Below are 25,642 nucleotides of genomic sequence, written 5' to 3' on the forward strand. Positions count from 1 at the left end.
TAATCTACTATAAATAATAATTCGAAATTATATACGAAATATATAAAAAATATTATTCTTTTTCGTTTCTTTATATTTCCTTTCTTTTTAATCTTGTTAACCAATACTAAGTTTTTACGAATATTAAATACAATATATATCACAATTGATATATACGCATTATTTTTAAATTATTGCAAAAAAAATATATAAATATTTGCGACATTAGTAAAATGACAACAAATCGACATGCGCTTATTATTCAAATATAATCGCCATGTTGCACAATCAATTTCGCCAATCTTAATAAAAGTATATATTTCGCTGTCAAATAATTGCAATAAACTAAAATATTTCTGAAAAATTTGAATTTTTCCACGTGATAGTTAATGTTCAGATATTATCGCATATCGTGTTTATAATAAATATATTTCAATATAACCCGCTCCGTACTTCTTTCTTTTAATCACATCTTCACTATTCATATTTAAAAACCTAAATTCAGTCACGAACTCACTAACATGTTAGATTAATTGTATACATTTTTAATATAACAAGTCATAAGTGATATCATTTTTAATATATGTTACAATTTAAAAAATTAATAATAGAAATAATATAAAATAAATAATATGAATTAATAAAATTTAAATGACAATTGTAAATCAGATATAAGTATTTTTAATATATTTCAACAATATTTATCAACAAATTTCTTCATATTAGTTTCATTATATATTATAACGTCTATTCTTAATTGCAGTAATTCTTTTTTAATTTTTTATATAATATAATATACATAATTAATATTTTTATAATATTATATATATAAATTATATATAATTTTACATTATAAATATATTTAATTCAATCAATTATAATATAAAGAAAATGTTTATATGACTCTTCTTTATTTCTTATTAGATAATGCTCAAATTTTTATATAAAAAAAAATGATGTATTCATTGATAAAAAGATACTAGTTCTAATAAAAAATCACATTGTTACAATATTAAATTTATTATCATTTTAAATAGTTTAAATTTTATATTAATTACTTAAAATATCATAATTGTAATTGATAAATATCATAATTATTTCATAATTTTATATTTTGATAATTTTTATATTTCTTCTAGAATTCAATAGTGCCAAATTTCAGAACGCACATTTATCGTAGCAAACTTGCCCTACTACTAATTATACTATACTGTATTGCTTCCTTATCATTGCAAGAGTAAAGAACGAACATCTAAGTTATAATTTTCCATATTCGAGGATGGCCGCGATGCTGTCCAACTGTTCGCGGTTTGTGCCTCGTGTAATAACAAGAATTAGTATATCACAAACGAAGGTAACTATGTTCCATTTATTATTAATATTGAAATATTTGTGACACATATTGGGTAAAAAGAATCTAACATCCTTAGAAGTAGAACTTGCCATCAAAGCTGTCGAATATTATCTTTACTTATTGCATTGATTATATAATACTATCTTAACATGTTACGATTTATGACTTAATCTATCAACTATAATCTGTCAATGAAAAGTTATAAAATTTTTATTATTGTCTGACATAAACTTTTTTTTTAGATAACCAAGTTAATTTTCATCAGTTTCAAACTATAATTGAAAGTTAAAATTTTTTTTTTTCTATTTATTCTATCTATTTTTTTTCTATTCAATTATCCCAATACCTATTTTTTTATATAGTTTTTTTTTATATATACTTTTATTGTAATACATAAAATTTTTATAATATATATTATATATATAAATATTATAAATATTATAAATATTATAAATTAAAACCATAATATATATATTTTTATATAATTTTTATATAATATTTTACTTGTTATTTTTGCATTTAAAAAAAAATATATATATTAATATTATATATTTTTTTTTAGGTTGTGAAATCTTTATATAGTCAAGGTAAGAAATAAAAATGATGATATAGTAAAGAAATGGTGAGCTATGTTGAAAATCTAAACATTATCTTTATAGAGAGGCATATCAACGTTGGGGATAACCATGAACATAAACTATTAATTGTATCAAATCATTTTTGTAGGGCACATTCTATTTATCCACACCCAACATGTGGTCAGCAAGAACTCCCGATTGTAAGTTAAAAAATATGTTTCAAAAATTAAATATTATTTTTATATTATTTTTAAATATATATTTTTTAATATATTTAATAAATTATTTTTAATAAAAATAACTATTTTTGAAAAAATCTTAATTTGCACATCTCTAGATATACAAAATATAAGAAATTTCATTGTTGGATAGACCAAACAAGATATATTCATTCAACATCTACTTTATGTAAGTAAACTTATGTAATAAACTTTGAACAAAAAAAATATAGATATATTCAAAATTGATCTTATAAAATTTGTGTATATTTGAATATAATAGGGGAAATGAAGGAAGTTGTAGTACCACCATTTGCAGAAAGTGTAAGTGAAGGAGATGTTAGGTGGGATAAAAAAATTGGTGATCTGGTTAAAGAAGATGATGTTTTATGTGAAATTGAAACAGATAAGGTAAAGTAAATAAAAAAAGAATTTAAAAATAATATACATATTATATAATTGATTTGTAATGAATGATATTTTCTAAATAGACTTCAGTTCCTGTACCAGCACCAGGTTCTGGTATAATAAAAGAGATTTTTGCCAAAGATGGTCAAACAGTAAAGTCAGGACAGAAGCTATGTGTTATTGACATTGGTGCTACTGATGGAGCATCGGCAGCACCTAAAGTTGTTGAAAAAGTTCCAAGTCCTCCACCTAGCATAACAGCAGCACCACCACCATCACCATCACCACCATCACCACCACCTCCACCTCCACCACCACCACCACCACCAGCACCATCACCACCACCATCACCACTATCACCATCATTATCACCATTACCCCCATCATCATCATTACCATCAACACCTTCTGCAATTGTACCACCTCCAGCAGCTCGACCGCCATCTCCGCAAGGACCTACAGTATCTATACCAGTTACTACAATTAAACCTGCTCAAGTATGTATAATTATACAAAACTAATAATAAATAAAATCTATTTATTTATTTTTTTTATTATATATAATTATATAATAAAAAATAATATATTTTTATAATATATATTTTTAATAATATATATTTTAAATAATATATATATTTATAATTATTTATAAATACAATTGGAAATTTTTAGGCATTGGAAGCTGCAAAAGTACAATTACCTCCTGATGATTATACACGTGAAATAACTGGTACCAGAACAGAACAACGAGTAAAAATGAACAGAATGCGAATGCGTATTGCAGAACGATTAAAAGAAGCTCAAAATACGAATGCTATGTTAACAACATTTAATGAAATTGATATGAGGTTGTTAAATATTTATCATAATTATTATTGCTAATATTTTTTTTCAATTATTAATTATTTTTTTCTTGTTTTATCTTTTATAGTCGTATTATGGAATTTCGCAAGTTACATCAAGAAAACTTTACAAAGAAATATGGCTTGAAATTAGGATTTATGAGTCCATTTATTGCAGCAAGTGCCTATGCTTTAAAAGATCAACCAGTAGTAAATGCTGTAATAGACGGTGCTGAAATAGTTTATAGAGATTATGTTGATATTAGTGTTGCAGTTGCAACACCAAAAGGACTTGTTGTCCCAGTTCTTCGTAGCGTAGAAAATAAAAATTTTGCAGAAATTGAAATTGCTTTGGCAGCTTTAAGCGATAAAGCAAGAAAAGGTAAAATAACTGTCGAAGATATGGATGGTGGTACATTTACAATAAGTAACGGCGGTGTTTTTGGTTCTCTGATGGGAACGCCTATTATTAATCCACCACAAAGCTCAATTCTTGGAATGCACGGAGTATTTGATAGACCCATTGCAATAAAGGGCGAGGTAAACATTGAAAATTTTTTTTAATATAAATAATTATTAAAAATATTTTAATAAAATTTTTAGATCGTAATTCGTCCAATGATGTATGTGGCTTTAACATATGATCATCGATTAATTGATGGACGTGAGGCTGTGATGTTTTTAAGAAAGATCAAAGCTGCTGTAGAAGATCCCAGAATTATATTAGCTGGACTTTGAGCATCGTAAATATTTTTATTAAATCGCTTCAAACACGCCTCTCATCATATCTAGAACATTTTGTACACGTTGTATTATATTGTGTTCATCAAAACAACATATTCTTAAATACTTATTAATCATTGTGATAAATGAAAGTAAAAAGAGAAAAATATTATACGCGAACGAAATAACACGATGTATTTCTCTTTTACAAACTTTGTTTTATTAACAAAGTATTATTAAACTCACTCGTATTGCATTCAACAATATAAATTAATTTTTCTGTAACATATGATACGGAAATTATCATATTATAAGATTTTTAAATCTAAGCAAGAATAATATAAAAAATCTTCATTGGTATAAAAAAAAAATGTATATTTTAAACTTTTTGTGACTTAAACTTAAAATACGTTACACAGTAATTTGAAGAAAAAAGCAAATTAATAATAATATGAAGGTTTTTACTTAAAAACATACATATATACAATATATAATAGATATTTATTTTTATTGGTTGAATATTATTAAATTTAAAATTTTCATTATATTCTTTAAAAACTTTTTATATTCTTATTTAATTATATATGATGTAAAAATTGTAAACAAATCATTATATTTTTAAAACAAGTACATGTAACAATTGTTTTACTATTTTTAATCGTTATTATTTTTGAATGATTTTGAATGAGACGTTATAAAGAAGCGATAAGATTGAAAAGATAGAAGAAGATACTTTATTGCAAAGATAAATGTATCTAAATATTAAAATAAAATTTCACAAATCTATATGTTGTCAATATTATATTCATACAAATTATTTGTCATATAAAGTTCTTCAAGAAAAAAATTATTTACATAATTTTTCATCATTTATGTTATTTTTGTACATATGGGATTAAACAAAAATTTTTATATTTTTTTTTAAAAAGATTTAATTTTACTTTGCATTTATCAATAAGTATTGTTAAATATGTAAGCTATTGTTCTGAAATAAAAAAATAAGCTTATTTAATATTATTATTATATTATATTATATTATATTGCTTTCAAAAATTTCAATAATATAATTTGTTATAAAATTAAAATTAAAAATTATTTGTTTTTATTATTGATTTTCTAGCTTACAATCTTTTAATTAATATATTTATCGAATTAATATGTGTATCGAATTATTTCGATATAATACAAAGATCTCGAAATTGTAATCGATTGTATTTATATAACGGAAATGACTTCGCTGTTTCGATTCGTATGATCAAAAAGTAAAATGGTAAATTTCTAAGATTTCTTTAACTATATATAAATTAATACTTTTTAAATAATATATAAAATAAAATGTTTAATAAGATTTATATTAATTATACCCATATTTAATTTTTACCCATATTTATATTTAAATAATTATACTTTTATTATTTGATATTATAGGTTATCTTATATTAATTTGCTTATTCTAACTAAACTGAAAATTAAACTTTCGCATATACTAATTATTTTTTTCAATAATATATAAATTTTTTATTTTCTTCCAATTTTTAAATTTTTTTTCAATTTTTAAAATTATATTAAAAATGTTAAATATTAAAAATTGAACTTATCTTCATATATGATAATTATTATAATAGGGACAAAATCAATCTGGTACTGGTGGTACAGGAGGTGACAAGAAGGATGATAAAGATAAAAAAAAGAAATATGAACCACCTATTCCAACAAGAGTGGGTAAAAAGAAAAGACGTACAAAAGGACCTGATGCTGCTTTAAAGTTACCACAAGTTACACCACATACACGTTGCAGATTAAAACTTTTAAAATTAGAACGTATAAAAGATTATTTATTAATGGAAGAGGAATTTATTAGAAATCAAGAAAGATTAAAACCACAAGAAGAGAAAAATGAAGAAGAAAGATCTAAAGTTGATGACTTACGTGGAACTCCAATGTCTGTAGGAACATTAGAAGAAATAATTGATGATAATCATGCAATAGTATCTACATCTGTTGGTTCTGAACATTATGTATCAATTTTATCATTTGTGGATAAGGATCAGTTAGAACCTGGATGTTCAGTTTTATTAAATCATAAAGTTCATGCTGTTGTTGGAGTTTTAGGAGATGATACAGATCCTATGGTTACAGTAATGAAGTTGGAGAAAGCTCCACAAGAAACTTATGCAGATATTGGTGGTATGGAATATTATATTATCATTAAAAATTTTTATAATACTATATATTCATATTATAAATTCAAATTATATATTATATTATAAATTCAAAATATATATTCAAAATATTTTATTATTTAGGACTTGATACACAAATTCAAGAAATTAAGGAATCTGTAGAATTACCTTTAACACATCCAGAATATTATGAAGAAATGGGTATTAAACCTCCAAAAGGAGTTATACTTTATGGTCCTCCAGGAACTGGAAAAACATTGTTGGCAAAAGCTGTTGCTAATCAAACTTCAGCAACTTTTTTAAGAGTCGTTGGTTCTGAACTTATACAAAAATATTTAGGAGATGGTCCTAAACTTGTTAGAGAGTTATTTAGAGTTGCAGAAGAACATGCTCCTTCAATTGTATTTATAGATGAAATAGATGCTGTAGGCACCAAACGATATGATAGCAATAGTGGAGGTGAACGTGAAATTCAAAGAACTATGTTAGAACTTCTCAATCAACTTGATGGTATGAAATATATTTTAAATTGGATCATAATAGTATATAATTATGTTATAATATATAACTTGTATAATGTATATAATTGTTATATATATGTAATAAAAAAATATATCCTTTTATTTTTATTTTTATTTAGGTTTTGATAGTCGAGGAGACGTTAAAGTGGTAATGGCTACAAATAGAATTGAAACTTTAGATCCAGCATTAATCAGACCAGGTCGAATTGATAGAAAAATAGAATTTCCATTGCCCGATGAAAAAACAAAACGGAGAATATTCAGCATTCATACTAGTAGAATGACTTTAGCACCTGATGTAAATTTAGCAGAATTAATTATGGCTAAAGATGATCTTTCAGGTGCAGATATAAAGGTAAAATATTATTTAAATGATGTTTGAATGAAAAAATTAAATAAATAACATTTAAATATTTCTTAATTTTAATATATTAAAAATATTTTTTTTGTTTTATAGGCTATATGTACCGAAGCTGGTTTAATGGCATTACGTGAACGCCGTATGAAAGTTACTAGCGATGATTTTAAAAAATCTAAAGAAAGCGTTTTATATCGGAAAAAGGAAGGATCTCCCGAAGGATTATATTTATAAAAATATTATAATTAATGTTTTTTATTTATGATTCAAATTTGATGCTTTACATGCTAATAAAAAATACAAATAACTTTATACTAGTAAATTAATTATTTTTTAATTCTGAAAAATTTTGAATTTTTAATATATCTGACTCACTAATATTTAATTGTTTTACATATGGTTGAAAATATTGATACAATATTTGAAGAACTTTCAATGAATATGATCTCTGTTCATTAATAATTTCGGAAAAAATTTTTTGATCATTTATATTCTGAAATTCTGCTACACATATATGACATATACCTCTTTTAATTTTATCAAGAATTTCATTTATATTTTGTGGATGTTTAACATCTCGTGAAATAATATTTAATAAACTTTTAAATTTTCCTAGAATGAAAGCTATTTGAAAACCTTCTTTGTATCCATTATTAAAACTTTCTTGGAAAACAGAATTTGATCCATCTTCTATTCCTTCTCTATAACCATCCTTTAAAAAATATATTTAAAAATCCCATGCATTATGATAAAAATTTTATATTAATGAAATATGCATAATACCTTTGTAGCAGCATCAATAATTCGATTCCATTCTTTAGAAGCAATTTTCAAAGAATCTTCGATATCCAATTCATTTATAGAGTTTTCCATATTTTTAAAATAATATTTAAATTGATATAATAAATTTCATTGTTATAGAATAAACAATGAAAACATGAAAATATAACCTAACAAATATCAAAAATAGTCAAGTAAATCATACGAATAACATAAAAAAAAATTAAATGGAGAACGAACCTAGTACATCAAAGGAACAAGAAGCAAGTAATGCAGATATAAATTCATATGAATCAATTGAACAAAAGTAAGTTTTAATTTTTTCTACCAAAAATTACTAATTACTAAACTTTTTATACATTTACTTAATAGGTTATGATTATTATTTATATATAATTATTATAATATAATTATATAAATACAAAAATATTATATTTTATTATTGTATAAATGAAATTTATGAATGAAAAAAATTAAAATATGTAAATATGATGTTTTAAATTGCAGAATTATTGCATTAGCACAAGCAAGACCAAAAGGAATTTCTGATAAAGACTTAACTATAGAAATGCCAGATTTACAACCTGCTCAAAGAGCTCAAATTATAAATAAACTTTTATCTCAAGGTCATTTTGATTTATTTAAACAAGGTGGTTCATTGTTATATCGTTTGAAAGATCCTTCTAAAGCAAAAATAGCTAAAGGTGCAGATAATGAAGAAAAGATTGTATATACTATTATTGAAGAAGCAGGCAATAAAGGAATTTGGATTCGTGATATAAGATTTAAGTCTAATTTAATGCCAACTCAATTAAATAAAATTTTAAAAAGTTTAGAAACTAAAAAATTTATCAAAGCTGTTAAGTCTGTTGCAGCAAGTAAAAAAAAAGTATATATGTTATACAATTTAGAACCAGATACATCTGTAACTGGTGGTGCTTGGTACCAAGATCAAGATTTTGAAGCAGAATTTGTTGATGTCCTTAATCAACAATGTTATAGATTTTTAGAAAAAAAAAAAGAGCAAATGAATTCTTGTGGCGGAGGACCAATAATGGCTAGAAATATTACATTTGCTTCATCTAAAGAAGTATGGAAATTTATTTCTGATTTAGGAATAAGCAAGGTTTGAATGATTATTGTAAATTTTTTAAATTATATATTTGAATATTAAAAATATATATATATATATATATATATATATATATATATNTATATTAATAATTTTTATAGGTAAAATTATCAGTTGAAGATTTGGAGATGATATTAAATACTTTAGTTTATGATGGAAAAGTAGAACGTACTCTTTCAGGTGATGGAAATACTTTATATAGAGCAGTAGAACCTTTATTAAATCCACCTGGATTAATTAAATCTACTTGTGGTGTTTGTCCTGTAAGCTACTTTATTTATTTATTTATTTTTTTGTTTATTGGATGATATATTTTTATATATTGATATAATGAAACATTTAAAAATAGGTAAGAAAAAATTGCTATGATGTTGGTGATGTTACACCTACAAAATGCCAATATATTACAGAATGGTTAGAATAATTTTTCACAAAAAAAATACATTAAAATAATTATTTATATTATATTATATTATACATGCATATTATAATAAAAATAAATAATATAAATATAAATTATATAATTATATATATGTATATATATCTATAAACATTTATTATGTATAATTTATTGTATTTTATATAAAAATATAATTATATAAAAATAAGTTAAGATTTTTTTTCTTATTTTTATTATGATAATAAAATACTAAATTCAATCAAATTGAATCATAATTATATAAATAAAATATAATTATTTTTATTTATATTTGATTACTTGATAAAAATAATTCGCGCCAAATTTAATAAGTTTAATATTTAGATTGGATACTATTTACCAACTTTAAAACAATGTAAAATATTTTTTATATTTTCTATAATAATTATATCATTTGAAAAATAACATAATTTTTCAATAAATTATATCAACAATAAAAGATAATAAAAAGTTTGTTGAATTGAATTTCTTCAAATATATTAAAATATTAATTATTATTACATGTTTATTTTTATTTCCCGCGCTAATGAATAATAAGTTTAGATTGGTAACGCTATTCTTTTCATTAGTTTCCGGTTTTAAGGTGCCAGATGTGAATGCGCGCTTCTACAAGCACCGTTAAATCATGCTTTGTCATGAGATTCGAAATGTTTCGTGAAATGGTATCAAAGTTTTACGTTCAACACGTATGAATAGACAAAATTTCAAAGAAAATAAATTACAAAAATTTTAATAGAAATTTGATAACATTTAAAACTTAAAGCGATTTTGTGAAAGTTAGAGGTGCATGTGCCTGGCGGTTCCGGAAAAGTATAGCACTGACGCAGAATTGATTTGTAATTTGTTAAAAACGTGAACGAAAACTGCATTGATATATTAATAGATTGATATGCCGCTACTTCGTAAACAGCCATTTCAACGTCTTCACGTTTCTTCAGATTTTAAAGATGATGATGAAGTTTTTCACTGTGAGGTTACGAATGAAATTTTCAAGGACTATAAGTAAGACCATGACAGCTGAGATCACTTTGAAATATATTTTGCAATTTTGTCAATGCGATTTTTTAATCATAACTACTTTATATTTTTTTAATTTATTTTGCTCATTCATTTCTATTCTTATAAATATACGTATATCAATATATCAACGTTCTGTTTTTATAATTTTGCTTTGTACTAAATAGATAAAATTAAAAAGTACATTATAAAAAATCTTTAGATTATTTATATTTATTGTCATTGTTTAAATACCAGATAATCATTTGAAAGATTAAATTATCTTATTTAATTTTACATTATCAATTAATTATATATTTGAATTTATATTTTTTAAACATTTTATTTTTTATTTTTTTAACTTTTAGATATAAATAGATATTATTAATTTTAAAATATTAATTGTTATTAATTATTATCAATAATAACAATTACATTAAATTAAATTTAAAATATGTTTTGTGATTACAGTGAATTTTGTGAGAGAATTATTTTATGTAATTCACTTATATGGTCATGTAGTATAACTGGCAGAACAAATATGACCTATGAAGAAGCTTTACAATGTGAAGAAAATGCAAAAAGGAGCCTTAAAGAATTTCCTATGGAGGTATGATATAAATTTTTTTTTATAGATTTAAAGATATATAAAGATATATTATAATTCTAAATTCATTGATATTATGTTTTATATTATAGTTACGTATTCCTATATTATATCTTGCCAGTAAAACAAATAGATCATCTTTTAAAGAAATGATAGAGGATGTATATCAATTTGCAAGAGATCGTTACTTTGTTGGTGAAATGGTAGAAGCAAGTTTTACAGAAGATTCTTGGTGTGATTGCCATGTTCTTCAAGTTATTGCACCTACAGAACAACAAATTAAACAATATACTAAAGAAAACAACAGGTAGAGATCTCTTTATCATCTATAGATATAGAATGCATTCATATTATTGTAATTTATCTATGTAAGTTTATTACATAGAAATCCACAAGAACAACAATATCATCCACCTGCAAAATTATTTCGTTATGAAGTAGAACAGTTAGATTCTGGAGATTCTGATGTTAGTCAACTTATGATAGTGGAAGCAACTCAAGTGAGAAGAAGAAAGCAGCATTACAGTAAAGAGCGTAATAAAATTTTTTTACGTCAGTTATGTGAACAAAATGAAACTGGAATATGGACTATCAAAGTTAGTATACTAATGATTATAATTTAAAAAATAGTTTAAATATATTGATAAAAAAATATTTTGTATATTTATAGGATAGTGTCTTACAAAAATATGGAATTAATAAAGTACGATTTGACACTATATTTGCTGGTCCTCCTCCAGACTTTACATCACGTATTAAGAAACTTATTAAACATAAACAAGAATCAATAGATAAATTTCTTACTATGGATGTAGTAAAACAAAAAACAGTAGATAAACCAGATCCTTTCAAAAAAGTAAATCAAGGAGGAGTAGATATAAAAAAATTTCGAAAACCAAGGTAGAATAATATATGACAAATTAAAAATAGTTTGTAATTTCTAATTATATATTAAATTTGTTACATTTATAAACAGAATGAATGGAAAATTTAAAGAAGATCTTAAAGCAAAGGCTCTGGAAGAAAAAGCAAAACGTAAAGAAGAAAGAGTCTTGAAAAGCGAACGTAAAAAAGAAGAAAAGCAAAAATTAGCAGCTTTGACTGCATATATAAGACAATGGAATAAACCAAGAGAGGATCTTGAATGTGAAGATCTTTCTCCTATTCCACAAGCTACACCAGTTAAGAATAGTATACCTAATGAAAAATTCGGTGACAGCGTAATGATTCTAGAATTTTTAGAATTTTTTAATGAAGAATTAGAAGTTGGTGCATATTTTCCAAATGGTTTTACTTTTGATTTATTAGAAAAAGCATTGTTATTAAGAGAAACATCTGGACCTTGGAGTGATCTTTTACAATTATTATTAGCAAACATTTTTAAATATCAATCAGATGAAGAAAATGAAATTCATGCTCAAGCATCAGATGTAATAAATGATGTTAACATGAATGAAGGAGTGTCATCAATGACAAAAGCAGTAAAACTTTCTACTATAGCTTCTAGTTGGTGTCAGATGTATCAAGGTTGTAAATTATCTGAATTGACATTAGATCATGTAACTTTAAGTGAGATTTTAAGACAACATTTATTGTCGTCCGGAGGACGAATTGGTGACGTTGCTACTAAATGGAGATATTCTCAAAGAGGTATATAATTTTATTAAATAAAAAAATTAAATACAATATATTCATTTTTAATTTTGTCAGGTGGTTATACAAATCAAGATGATCCTGCATTATTGATGAGAATAAATGAGGCATATATTTTAAGATTATTGGGTCATCGTAGTGTACATGAATTTGAGCTCAATGAAAAGTTAAAAGTAGCTACATGTTTAATAAATCAGTTACTCACTTTTGCTTCAATACGAGATATAATAGAAGAAAAACATGAAAAACTTCATCAAGCAAAAAAAGAATTGAAATCTTTCTTAATAGCTGAACAAAGAAAAGAAAAAGAAGAAAAAGAAAAAATGAGAGAACGAGAAAAAGATAATGAAAGTAAAATACCAAAGAAAGTCACACGTGGTAATTGTGAAGAAGAAAAAAAGAAAGAAGAGTATGAAAATAAATTAAAAGAACTTCAACAAGCATCTAGAGATAATAAAATGATGGTTTATTTAGGTTCTGATAGAGCTTATCGTAGATATTGGAGATTTTTATCAATACCAGGTAACATTATTTTTTTATATTCAAGTTTAATAAAAAAAAATTTGAAGCTTATAATAAAAAAATATAAAGTTAATTTTTTTTTTTTATTCTTATAGGAATATTTGTAGAAAATGATGAATGGTGGCCGGGTAATTGTATTTCTGATGGTACACCTTATCAACCAGAATTACAAGATGGAGAATCTACATATGCATATTTAAAAAATAAATTTGAGGATGAGTTTAGCGATAAAGAAAATAGTTTTAAAAAAGCAAAAAAATCTCCTAAGAAAGTTTCATTTTCTGATAAAAATGCATTTAAATCTCCAAGAAAAGATGTATCTCGAAAAGAATTTAAACAAGAATTGTTTGATATTAGAAAAAATTTAATGGCTTGTACAGGAGATAAAGAATGTCCAGTACATTGGAAAAGATCAGAACTGAAATGGAGTTTTTTTGGAAAACAAGAAGATATAGAAGCTTTAGTAAATTCTTTAAGTAAACGAGGAATTAGAGAAGGCGAACTTAGAAATAATATTATACAAGAGATGACAAGTTTAATATCTGTGATTGAAGAATGTCCTAGACATAAACTTAATCCCGAAATTGTAAGTATTTTATAGTAGTATTTTTAAAATTTTTTAAGACTTATGATTACATGAATTTTGAGAATATATATATTTTTTTCATATAGTTTACAGAACCAATTAAAGGACATTCTAATAAAATTTCAAAAAAGAATAGGTATGAAAATGCGAACTTAAACTTCCCTTCAGAAATGGCAGTTGATAATGTTTTAGAATTGACATTGAGAGATTATATTCTAGATTTCGAAGATAGAATAAAAGGAGGAGGCTTAGGAAATTTAAAAGTTAATGATCGTGAAATATGGAGGTATGCAATAAATGACGGAAAATATGATAAACAATGCGATAAATTACTATATGGTATAAGTGAAATTGAAGCAGATAGTGGATTAGATAAAATTAAAAATGAAACTAAATATAGTAGACCAGGAACTCCAGATTCAGAAGTTGGAAGTATTAATATAAAAACTTATAAAGATTCAGGAAAATATTTAGGTTCACCAAGTGAACATGAAATACTCCCAGATCCTAAACAACAGTTAGCCATTAAACAAATGGCTTGTGCTATTTTACAATTATCTCATGCTATAGAGCAGAAGTACTTACAGAAACCATTAGGTGCCAATGAAAAAGATAAGAAATGGTCTGGTGAAGAAATCAAAGAAAGATGGGAACAATCGCTTATTGCATCAACAAGTTGGGCTCAATTATTTGTACATTTAAGTACTTTAGAAAATAGTGTTGCATGGAGTAGAAGTGCATTAAATGCTCAATGTCGAATATGTAGGAGGCGTCGAGATGGTGATAAAATGTTGTTATGTGATGGATGCAATAAAGGCCATCATTTATATTGTTTACAACCAAAACTAAATGTAAATTTTTTTTTTAATCTTTTTTTTAATTTTAGATACGCTTAGAATATTTAATGTTATATATTTATTTTTAGTGTGTTCCAGATGGAGATTGGTATTGTAAAGTATGTAAGCCATCAACAAAACCAAAAGAAAAAATTAAAAAAAGAAAAAAATTTGAAGATGAATTAGAAGAAGACGTGATATTAACCAAAGAAACTCGACATAATCGTGCAAAACGTATTCTTGAAAGTGAAGAAGAAGATAATTCAGAAGATGAAGAACTAGAAGAAGATAGTGATGATAATATGTAAGTATGACATATTTTAAAAAGCTTTTAATAATTAATTAATATATATTTTTTTAGAAGTAATCAACAAATAAATGTATGTTCGGCATGTAAAAGTGGTGGAAAATTGATTAGTTGTGATATGTGTCCAAACTTTTATCACATAGAATGCATAGAACCACCTATAACAAGAGCACCTCGTGGAAGATGGATTTGTTCAGATTGCAAAGATAGGAGAGATAGAAAGATGAATATAAAATATGGTAAATGTTATAATATATTTGTAATTGATAGTAACAGAAAATACTGATGATAAACTTCATAATATTTTATTATCCTGTTAACATTTTAGTAAATTTTATTTTAAATACTTATGTAATAAAGCAGTTCCTTAGTTTTAATTGTGTTGTTAGTGAGGGGGCGTGAAAGGGAAAGGGACAAGGAGAGACTGTGCGCTGCAGCAGCACGCTCTCGCATCCATGGCTTTGCCAAGAGCCTCCTCACTACAGAATCTACAGACTGGGACGGTCTGTATTGTAATTCTATTTTCTTTTATGTAGTATGAATATATAATTTTTTTTTTTTTACAAATATACTAATATTTATTTAATCACACAATATATTGCTTTATACATTTGTTTGTTATTATTATATATATAATTGCGTAGATCAGATTTATTGCATGTATATTTGATAATTATTATTATCTTATTAAAGAAAAACATTTAAAATTTATATTAAATCTTATACTTTGTTTTTTTAATTATATATATTTGTTTCTGTATAATATAATTTGTTTAATTAATTAATTTAAATATATATAGATTTTAAAATTATTTAATTATATATAAATATTTTAATATACAGATAGTAGTACTTCAGAGGATACAGAACCAAGACAAACTAGAAGAGCTGCAAAGAGAGCTGCTGAAATCGAACAAGAAGAGGATAAGGGAACAATTAAAGGATGTTTAGGAAGATTACAAGAATTACTTTCTGATATTAAACAACATAGAGATTCATGGCCTTTCTTATCACCTGTTACAAAAGACGAAGTTCCAGATTATCATGATATTATTTCCAATCCTATGGATTTTGGTACAATTAAATATAAACTTAACAATAATGAATATGAAACATTAGAACATTTCTTTAGTGATTGTCACTTAGTATTTGAAAATTGTCAAGCTTATAACGAAGAACACAGTTCCGTTTACAAGTGAGTATAACTATTATGAATATATTTATTCATAAGTTCGGATGCCAGAGATTGCGAGATTAATTAATAATATTGATTAATGTGCTATATTTTCATATTGCAAGTGTTTAAATATTTAATAATTTTATTTACTAATCATAATAAAATATTTGTTTCATATTTGTTTATTAACTTTTAATATTTACTTTTATTAAATAAATAATAAATAAGATAAAAATAAAAAATAAATAATATGCATTTATAATTAATATATATTTAAAATATTTTACGAATATTTATGCAATAATATTTTGCAGTAATTTAAATACATATTTTGAAATTAAGAAAAATAAATAAAATTATTGCAATAATAAATAGAACAATAATCATTTAAAATCAAAATCTTTGGCTTCCGAACATTTAAAATATTACAAATTTTGAAAGTTATTATATCTTTTTAAAAATAGTTACGTGTACAGAGCAGGTATGAGATTATTAAAATATTATGAAAAACGATGCAAAGAACTAAGATTGACACATGGTGAAGAATTACTGCGACCTCCAGATGCAAAGAAATCAAAACTCGAAGAAAATGGTCTTGCAATTAGCGAAGATGAAGATGCAGAAGATATTCAAAAACCAAGATAGAGATAAAATGCTTTCTCGATTCGTTATATTTATTGAATATCAATTTTTATTCCTGATACGTAAATTAAATGTATCTTAAAATTAAATTTGTACACATCAATGTCGAATTGTGTACAAATTCATAATTCAACTAAAAAAGTTCTGTAAAGTATATATTACTAAAAAAAAAGACTTGGATTATTCAAAATTAAAAATTGCTGCATAGAATTTATAAAATTTATCTATTGAGACAGATTATAAAATGCAAGCTTAAAAATGTTTAAAATATTTCTTCTTAAAATAATTCTTCTACGTTAATTATCAAATAATATACTGATTAATTTTTTTTCTTAGGCTTGCTATAATAAAAGGCATATACAGTATTATTTGTAGAATTTTACGCATGGTACAATTGCTCTTGCATATCGTTTTGTAGAAATTACTGTTTAACGTAGAACATTTTATAAACAAATAAACATGCGCATAAGCAATGAATTCTTTTCATATGCTTGAGCCAGTACAAGAATAGTCTTTTGAGTTAGTATTATTATAAACAAATTTTTTGTTAATGAACAAATTTTTTTACAATGTATTAATAATTATTTATTATTTTAACATTATTTTAGTATTGTTCTTACATTTAAGTAATATAAATTTTGAGGGTTACCTAAATACAATTCTAAACTTTGAAATCTTAGATACAAAATTCATAAAATGTTATATATTATCCGTCTTTTACGATTTATCTATATACCGAAGTGCTATCACATAATATAATTGATGATTTACATATGTAATAAAAATAGCTTTTTTTTTATTATGAATTCAAAAAGTTCGTACTAAAATAATTATGTATTGATGCAAATTTTTATTTGTTTCTACATAAAATAGATTTTATTAGGATTTTCAAATATGTTATTTCTGCAAATTATTGAGATTTAAGGATTTTATTAATTATTTCTGTTTTTAACTTTTGTCGAATCATAAAAATATTATTAGTACTTATTTATATACATATTTTTTTCTTTTGAAAGAATCAGCCTATGTTAAGAAAATTAGAAATTTTAGGCTGGCCCTACACAAAATCTACGGTACAAAATATCATTAATCTCTATATTGTACAGTAGTAGAAACAGTTCTTTGTAATCATGTATGTTTTATACGATTAATTTGGTAATAAACTTTTAAAATAGATTTACAATTGAAATTTGTTTATAATATACTATGCAAGAAAAAAATTAAAAATTAGAAATAGAGTTTTCATTAACTAATTTAAAATTTAGTATTATATATTTTCATTTCATTTCATATTACTACAATATTTTCAAATATAATTTAATGACGCATCTCTCCAGAAAATTGATGTTTATGGATCTCGTCCCATTTTTTAACATTTTCTGGATTATAACCTAAAAAAAAAAAAAAAAAAAGAAAGATTACTTATTATATATATAAGCATTAAAATAATTTTAAATAATTTGAAAATATCGTACTTACTCAATTGTTGGAATTTATACCATAGAGGTGCACAAATAAGTATACTAATTGCCCAATATCGGAATACCCAACCTGTCTCACTTTTAACAAAGTAATGATGAAATGGAAAACGAGTTATTTTTGCAGCAATTGTATATGGAAATTTCATTGGTCTTCCAGACATGACTGAAAATAATTAAAAATTTAATATCAACTTTTATTGTAATAATATATCATTAAATAATTTTATGAAAAACTTAATTTGCAAAATCAATCATTCTATTTTATATTTGACATAAAAAAAAAAATTTTTTTTAATCTTTAGAAATCTTGAAAAACTATGCGACATAAATTGTATTTATCATATTTATTTTACAATTATATGACAAATAATATATTGAAAATAAATATAAATCTTATTAATAAATTGTAAAAATTGTATGACTTTCTTTCAGTATATATTTAATAATTAATTATTAATAATTGATAATTATTGAAATATTAACAAAATGATATGAAATATTTAATACCTTTTATCAATTTTTATTAAGATAATTTTCACGAATTAAGTCAGAAAAATTAGGTTACAGGTATTCACCATTGAATGATATTATATAATGAATAACTTACTGAAATATATCGAAAAATATCGAAATCTAAAGTTTGATATCTTATTGGTTAAGAATTGGACAAAATTAAAAAAAAAAATGATTATTATTATTAAAAAAAGTTAGTATTAAAAAAATATTTTATTTAATAAAACTTTATTAATATTTTTAAAAAAAATTTAATTGGACAATAAAGATAATAAAGATATATATATATATACAAATTTCAATATGAAATTTTGATTAAACTTTAGAAAAAAATACTAAAATTTTTGACTTTTTTTTATGTGTTTTTACAAAACTTGAAAGTGATATCTTGAATTAATGGTTGAAATTAGTAATTTGAAAATTTTTTCATATATTTGCAAATTTTTTAATTGAATCAATTTTTATTTAATATATTTACATGATAAAAGCACTGTTTTTCGAATAAAAATTTTAATTGTATAATAATAATCTAGATTCAATTCAAATTTGATCATGTATTAACGTCTTATTCAATTTAAAATCAATAACAATGCGGACTGGATATAAAAAAGAAAATAATGTCATGACAACAATTTTGTACACTGTTTATGATATATACATATATATATATATATATATATATAATATTATATTATAATTTAAAATTATACAATATATATTCAAATAGATAATTTGAATTTAATGCTTTTATTCTTCAAGATTGAATAAAAATTCAATATAATATAATGTATTTCATAAAAATTTCTAAAAATATGAAATTTTGAATATGAATAAACTATTAAATTTTGATTATTGTCATAATAAAATTAAGACCATTATTTTTTAATTTTGCACGTTAAAATTTATGGAATCATATAATAAAAGTCTAAAAATTTTAGTTTCCCATTTCTAAAATTTAGTCTAAATTATATGAATATTAAATGATTAAAGATTAAATAATTATGAAAATATGAATATTAAATAATTGAAAATATTTCTAATAATTTTAAGCATAATTTTAATTCAATTTTAATTTAAGAATAAAATAATTTTTATTAGTATTATGATTTATTTTTATGAGACTATTTTATCATATCATAATATATAATCATAAATAGAAATTAAGTATTGATGGAAACTTATTAAGATAATCTTTAATCTCTAAACATTTATAAAACATAAAAATGTATTTAAAAGTAGTTACATAGAAATACACTTTATATTACAATAAGATTAATTAAAAAATTTATAACGGTTTCGTATTTTTATATCTATAATCTAAACGAGTGCAGAAGATAAAAAAATTTATCAAATACGATTACATATTATTAATAAATGTGAAATTGTGCATTTCTTACCATGAGTTGTACAGAGGTTGTAAATACTTGTTATTTTTAAACTTAACCGTTTAGATTAAAAAAATATTTTTAATTTCATATGTGATATATATTAAAGTTAAAAATAATATTGATTTGACAAAAACATAAAATATGTTATTATTATATTATTATATTATTTAAAATTTTTGTTATTACATTAATCTTTTATGTTAATAATCAATTATTTTTTTGTTTATCGGATATTATTAGGAAAATTGTTTTGAGGATAAAGAAATTGAATTATTTAATTCGAGTATATTGGAACATTTATCTTTATCACACATTGAAGGTTTATTAATTAGACCTTTAAAATCTAAAGATTATGATAGAGGTAAAATAGTGATTAGAAGAACTATTATTAATAATAATATAGCTTATTTATTAATTTTATGATATTTATTTAAAAGATTTTCTTCAACTTTTGACTCAATTGACTGAAGTTGGAAATATCAGTAGAGAACAATTTTTAAGTAAGTTTTTTTTTAAATTAAATTGTGTTTAAAGACAAATATGAATTATAATAAATGCATTTGGTTTTTTACAAATGCATAGACCGTTTTCATATGATGAAAGATACTGGTAGCTATTATACTATTGTGATAGAAGATGTAACCATTGGAAAAATAGTAGCAAGTGCAACATTAGTTATAGAGCAAAAATTCATTCATAATTGTGCACTGGTATGTTTTTCTTTTTTAAAGATTTTTTTATTTTTCATAAAATAAATTTTATACAATAAAAATAAAAAATTTGTTACAGAGAGGACGTTTAGAAGATGTGGTAGTAAATAATAAATACCGTGGTAAACATTTAGGAAAACTGGTAGTTAAAATCATACTGCAGTTATCAAATTATTTACAATGTTATAAATTATCATTGGATTGTAAAGATCATCTTATACCATTCTATGAAAGTTTGGGTTTTAAACGTGAGCCTAATAATGCTAATTATCTGAATATGAGATTTTCTATTGAAAACACTGCAAAAATATTGCATTTATGACAATAAAAAAAAAAAGAGTATTTAAAACTTCTCATAAAAAAAAATTGTAAGTTATATCTTAAATGTACGTACATTTGCACATATGCACATTTTAGATTCAAACAGTGATTTTTATTATCTTGTTTCAAATAAAAAAAAAAAAAGGAAAGAAGAAGCAGACAATTATTTTCTTTTTAATTTTTTAATCAATAGATTATCTTAACATGAATTAATAAATTAAATGTAGGTTTAAAAAGTAATGATATGTGAGTATATTTTGTTGAATGTTATATAATATTTTGTATTTTATAAGAATATATAATAATGCAATAAACAATATTAGAAAAACAATTAAAAATCGATTTTTAACAAATCAACTAGATATTGATAAAAAAAATACTTATTTAGCATTCATCATATTTTAATTCTTTTTTTTTTATTAATTACATGAATGCAATTGTTAAATTATGTAATATTTAAATTAGAGTTTCTTAGCAGCAACATTGTTTCGTAATTTTATCGCCCTTTTTGCTTCCATTTGTTTTTGTCTTGCTAATTTTCCCTCTTCACGTTTTCTTCTGGCTTCTTTTAATTTAATACTAATTGTATTGGTATTTTCAATGTTTTCTTAGATTAAAAAAAATTAATTTAAAATTATTACAAAAATATTTTTATTTTAATTTGATAATTATAAAAAAATAAATACCTGTTTGTGTGTGTTCTAATGGTTGAAAATCTTCTAGAGGCTGAAATTCAGAATCCTCCCAGCCTATGTCAGAAGATTCATTTTTATCTTCAACATTCTGTGCTGCTTCTTCCTCCTAAAAATGATATTTAAGTTTTTCTCCAGTTTCATATTACAAATAATCATTTTATAAAAATTATATACTAATATGTATTTAAAATAATGTCCATATAAAATTTCAAATAATACAAACCGGTTTTTCTTCCAGACTAGTCCATTGATCATTCGGTTTAGGAGAATGAGAAGATGGAGAAATATTACTTGATCCATGTTCTAATACAGTAGAAGGTTGTTGTTCCATATCACCCCAATTATCAGCATCCCAATCCCAATCACAATCTGAATTTGTATTTGTAGCATTTTGTAAATCATGTTCATGATCATGATCCAATGATGTCATACTTGTAGCGCTGCTTGTTGTGGCAGTTGTACTAGCACTACTTTGTGAACTACTAGCTTGTTCTGTAATTTTATTATTTATTTTTATAAAAAATGCTTCATAGTGATAGAATAGAAAAAATATATATAAGTTAGATACCTAAAGAGGCAGGTTTGTTTAATAAAATTCTAGATGTATTATGAGCATTTGATGATTTAGGTGTATCTGATTGACTGCGATAAAATTTAGCAGTAACAGCTGTTACAGCCCAACCAGCCCATGTAGCAGCTGCATTACTAAGACTTGGTGTAGCTGTATTTACATCTGCCTCTGAAAATATTGTATGTTATATATTTATATCAATTATTTCAATTGTTCTTTTATAGATAAACTTTTTGAATTGTTTTAATACCCATAGATTCACGTAATCCAGGATCTTCTGATACTCTTTCAAGCTTGGATAAAAATCCACGGATAGTTCGAAATGCATTATCTCTAACTCCTTTATCTACATCTGTAGTAAGTGGACATAGTGCTGGTAAAATACGGTTTGCAACTTCTTGTAATAAAAAATATTGTTGTGTAGCAGCTAATGCTAAAATACTTGCTGCTCTAGCTGGTGGAAATGGATCTCGTGTACCTCGAATAAATGCTCCAATTAATACCTACAATAATGTTTTTTATTATTATATATCATTTTATAAATCTTATATTTGAATTAAAATTACTTTTTGTCTAATCTGAGGATGAAGGTGCTGAGCAATTTTTCCTAAACAAACTGTAGTATTAGTACGTATGCCGCCATGTTCATCTTTTGATTGAAGTTTTGCAAAATACCTCAATGTTTCCACATTAAGATTATTATAATCTAATTTTGGTGCTAAATGTACAACAGACTTTATTGTTTGTTCTCTAATTGCAGCATTTGTATCTAAAAAACCTTTGGCTACCTATTAATGTAAAAAATATTTTGAGCTTTTTGTATTTTTGTATAATAAAAGAAATTAATATTTGTAATTAATTACCTGCGGAAAGATGGCTTCATTAACTGTTGCTGGTTGTAAATGATCGACAAATCGATCTAACTGTTGTAATAATCGTAATCTAGTTGCTCTATCATTTGAAGTAAATAATTTTACAACACATGGTACAACTCTTCGTTGATATTCAGCATCAGGCAATTGGCAACCGAGTTGTAATAAAGGAGGTAATACTGCACTTCCAGCATCACCAAATTCAAAAGCAGCCAATAATTGTGGTAAAATTTTATATCTACCAACGCCATCTGGAAATGATTCTAATTGACCAGCAAGTTGTGAGAAAAATCGACCTTTTTCTCCTCTTTCTTTCATTTGAATTTCTTCTAAGAATAAAAGTGCATCTACAAGTTCATTTTTAAAAAATCCTCCATTACTACGACAACGTGCTATCACATCAGCAGGATTTGGTCTTCCTTCTGCATTGTTACTAGTCAATTCTCGATATATCACTTGTAATTGTTTTGGAATCTAGATAAAAAACAGAAAGATATGATATTTCAATTTAAAAATAAATATACATCTTATAAAAATAAAAAACATACTTTATCAATAACTTTAAGTTGCAAATTTGAATTTAGTGGACCATTATATGTCTCCCAGATTAGGCATCCAAGTCCCCACATGTCAACTGAGCTGTTTTTTTATTTATTCATCAATTTCATAGCGTAAACAATAAACCTAAATGTTTACATATAGAAAAGCTAGTATTGTAGTGTAACTTTAAAAATAAGATAATTATTTTCTATTATTTACCAAATAAGAAAATTACATTGTCAATGTTTTATACACTAAATGAGTAGTAGCTATGAACAAAAATGATTAAATTATTTTCTTACTAAAGTATTCTTATTAAAGTATAATTTTTTTATATTTCCAATAAGAATAATGTAAAATTAATAATAATATAATTATAGACACATGAAAATTTTTTATTCCTACTATAAATCTTTTTTACCATTTTGTAACTGGTTTTACATTTTCCTTAACATCAGGAGGATAATAAGCTTGAAATGTTGATGGTAATATATTATAAACAATATCTACTGCTGTCATATATTCAACTCCACCAAGTTTCCATTCCCCACTTTCTTCATTAACAAATACAGTCCATAAATTAACGTTATTATGACGTAAATTAGCATCATTATTTAAAAAATTTAATGCTCTCTATTAAAATATATATGCAATGATGTATCATAAAATAATATATTATTATATATAATTTTTATACATACGGTAATCTGGAATATTCCCCAAGAAAAATATAATTCCTTTTTAAATTCATCATCACTATCAGATTTTCTTGTCAGTCGACTATATAAAGATTCTACACGTTCAGTTGCTAAATAAATTACTTTATTAGTCTGTAATTATAAAAAATATTAGTATTCATATTATTGATACATTTTTTGTAATATTGTAAGACACCCATATCCGCAGTAAATTATATTATATAATTATAAAAATTAAATATTATGTAAATACACATTGATTGCATAATATAATTCATTTCATTTTATTATATACATTATATCATTATTATCAGATAGCATTCAGTATTATAGTTTTATCATTTTATTAATTTAATTAAATTATATTACTTAAATTATATGTTATTTGTTATTATCATAAATATATATAATATGTACATAATCTTCTCTATTTAATTCTATTATTTTCAGTTTCATCTGCTGAGAATCTTGAAATGTATTATCCTTGCAGATGAGGGAGTCTTACTATACATCATTACTATACCTCAAAACTGTCCAAATATGCAAGTATGCTTGGATGTCTAAGTGTCTTTAATCTTTTTACTGCTGATCGAGCTATATTTAAAAGATGTTCATTACCACTTTTGCATTCAAACACAAATACTGAAACATCTTCACCTCCTGCAGATCCCTATAAAAAGATTTTTCAGGTAATAAAAATAAAACTTTTAAACAGAGAATAAAATTTGGATCAATACCTAAAAATAGAAAATATTTTTTAAGATTTTACAGCGCCAGGTTATGATACCTTTTTTTTAGCTCTATGTAACGTCCAGATGCTTCTATCGTCTAAACCAGAAATAGGTTCACCGATTTCATATGAAAAATCTTTGGCGGGATCTCTTGAAAAGAAAGACCACATATTTAAGATTTAACTATTTTATCTTCGTATAAATTAATTCATTCCTTGATTCAAAACCATATCATAGCACTGACAGCTACGCATCAATATATCTTCAACCGCGCTGCTACT

The 25,642-nt window shown here is 23.8% G+C and overlaps 8 protein-coding genes across 16 annotated transcripts; 5 read left to right on the forward strand and 3 right to left on the reverse strand.

The window, feature by feature from the left end:
• The first annotated feature begins 1,181 nt into the window (after positions 1-1,181).
• LOC122714801 (dihydrolipoyllysine-residue succinyltransferase component of 2-oxoglutarate dehydrogenase complex, mitochondrial-like) lies at positions 1,182-4,568 on the forward strand. Its single transcript, XM_043936480.1, has 9 exons — positions 1,182-1,333; positions 1,896-1,920; positions 2,060-2,111; positions 2,249-2,319; positions 2,413-2,540; positions 2,621-3,034; positions 3,210-3,385; positions 3,469-3,919; positions 3,983-4,568. The coding sequence occupies exons 1-9, from the start codon at positions 1,259-1,261 to the stop codon at positions 4,115-4,117; spliced, it is 1,527 nt and encodes a 508-aa protein (XP_043792415.1). The 5' UTR covers positions 1,182-1,258; the 3' UTR covers positions 4,118-4,568.
• A 766-nt stretch (positions 4,569-5,334) lies between these two features.
• On the forward strand, positions 5,335-7,476 carry LOC122715305 (26S proteasome regulatory subunit 4). Its single transcript, XM_043937389.1, has 5 exons — positions 5,335-5,372; positions 5,728-6,289; positions 6,409-6,795; positions 6,926-7,161; positions 7,264-7,476. Exons 1-5 carry the CDS (start codon positions 5,370-5,372, stop codon positions 7,396-7,398), a joined length of 1,323 nt encoding a protein of 440 aa, XP_043793324.1. The 5' UTR covers positions 5,335-5,369; the 3' UTR covers positions 7,399-7,476.
• LOC122715307 lies at positions 7,352-8,321 on the reverse strand. The gene is made up of 3 exons (XM_043937392.1): positions 8,185-8,321; positions 7,948-8,114; positions 7,352-7,876 (listed from the first exon to the last, which is right to left on the reverse strand). The coding sequence occupies exons 2-3, from the start codon at positions 8,035-8,037 to the stop codon at positions 7,487-7,489; spliced, it is 480 nt and encodes a 159-aa protein (XP_043793327.1). The 5' UTR covers positions 8,038-8,114; positions 8,185-8,321; the 3' UTR covers positions 7,352-7,486.
• On the forward strand, positions 8,117-9,552 carry LOC122715306 (probable DNA-directed RNA polymerase III subunit RPC6). The gene is made up of 4 exons (XM_043937390.1): positions 8,117-8,251; positions 8,452-9,070; positions 9,178-9,339; positions 9,426-9,552. Exons 1-4 carry the CDS (start codon positions 8,172-8,174, stop codon positions 9,498-9,500), a joined length of 936 nt encoding a protein of 311 aa, XP_043793325.1. The 5' UTR covers positions 8,117-8,171; the 3' UTR covers positions 9,501-9,552.
• A 554-nt stretch (positions 9,553-10,106) lies between these two features.
• On the forward strand, positions 10,107-17,712 carry LOC122714869 (bromodomain adjacent to zinc finger domain protein 1A). 9 transcript variants are annotated; one of them, XM_043936600.1, is made up of 14 exons: positions 10,107-10,517; positions 10,983-11,121; positions 11,211-11,425; positions 11,492-11,714; positions 11,789-12,018; positions 12,095-12,768; positions 12,829-13,293; positions 13,389-13,879; positions 13,966-14,730; positions 14,805-15,019; positions 15,077-15,261; positions 15,394-15,525; positions 15,866-16,217; positions 16,664-17,712. In XM_043936600.1, the coding sequence occupies exons 1-14, from the start codon at positions 10,405-10,407 to the stop codon at positions 16,842-16,844; spliced, it is 4,380 nt and encodes a 1,459-aa protein (XP_043792535.1). In that variant the 5' UTR covers positions 10,107-10,404; the 3' UTR covers positions 16,845-17,712. The 9 variants fall into 9 exon arrangements, with proteins under 9 accessions (XP_043792535.1, XP_043792538.1, XP_043792540.1 ...); XM_043936603.1 differs by having other exon boundaries at positions 16,676-17,712; XM_043936605.1 differs by having other exon boundaries at positions 15,412-15,525.
• A 368-nt stretch (positions 17,713-18,080) lies between these two features.
• On the reverse strand, positions 18,081-18,954 carry LOC122714871. The gene is made up of 3 exons (XM_043936611.1): positions 18,830-18,954; positions 18,321-18,485; positions 18,081-18,232 (listed from the first exon to the last, which is right to left on the reverse strand). Exons 2-3 carry the CDS (start codon positions 18,481-18,483, stop codon positions 18,159-18,161), a joined length of 237 nt encoding a protein of 78 aa, XP_043792546.1. The 5' UTR covers positions 18,484-18,485; positions 18,830-18,954; the 3' UTR covers positions 18,081-18,158.
• Positions 18,955-20,106: 1,152 nt separating this feature from the next.
• LOC122714870 (probable glucosamine 6-phosphate N-acetyltransferase) lies at positions 20,107-21,409 on the forward strand. Its single transcript, XM_043936610.1, has 5 exons — positions 20,107-20,248; positions 20,464-20,584; positions 20,661-20,723; positions 20,806-20,933; positions 21,013-21,409. The coding sequence occupies exons 1-5, from the start codon at positions 20,234-20,236 to the stop codon at positions 21,253-21,255; spliced, it is 570 nt and encodes a 189-aa protein (XP_043792545.1). The 5' UTR covers positions 20,107-20,233; the 3' UTR covers positions 21,256-21,409.
• A 187-nt stretch (positions 21,410-21,596) lies between these two features.
• LOC122714938 (N-terminal kinase-like protein) lies at positions 21,597-25,557 on the reverse strand. The gene is made up of 12 exons (XM_043936740.1): positions 25,418-25,557; positions 25,154-25,300; positions 24,634-24,762; positions 24,354-24,565; positions 23,941-24,031; positions 23,384-23,866; positions 23,087-23,308; positions 22,771-23,023; positions 22,518-22,688; positions 22,173-22,441; positions 21,941-22,055; positions 21,597-21,861 (listed from the first exon to the last, which is right to left on the reverse strand). The coding sequence occupies exons 1-12, from the start codon at positions 25,529-25,531 to the stop codon at positions 21,716-21,718; spliced, it is 2,352 nt and encodes a 783-aa protein (XP_043792675.1). The 5' UTR covers positions 25,532-25,557; the 3' UTR covers positions 21,597-21,715.
• Positions 25,558-25,642: the final 85 nt, after the last annotated feature.

This window comes from Apis laboriosa, unplaced genomic scaffold (genome assembly GCF_014066325.1).
Source record: "Apis laboriosa isolate Shangri-la unplaced genomic scaffold, ASM1406632v1 scaffold34_cov151, whole genome shotgun sequence".
Taxonomy (NCBI): Eukaryota; Metazoa; Arthropoda; class Insecta; order Hymenoptera; family Apidae; genus Apis; species Apis laboriosa.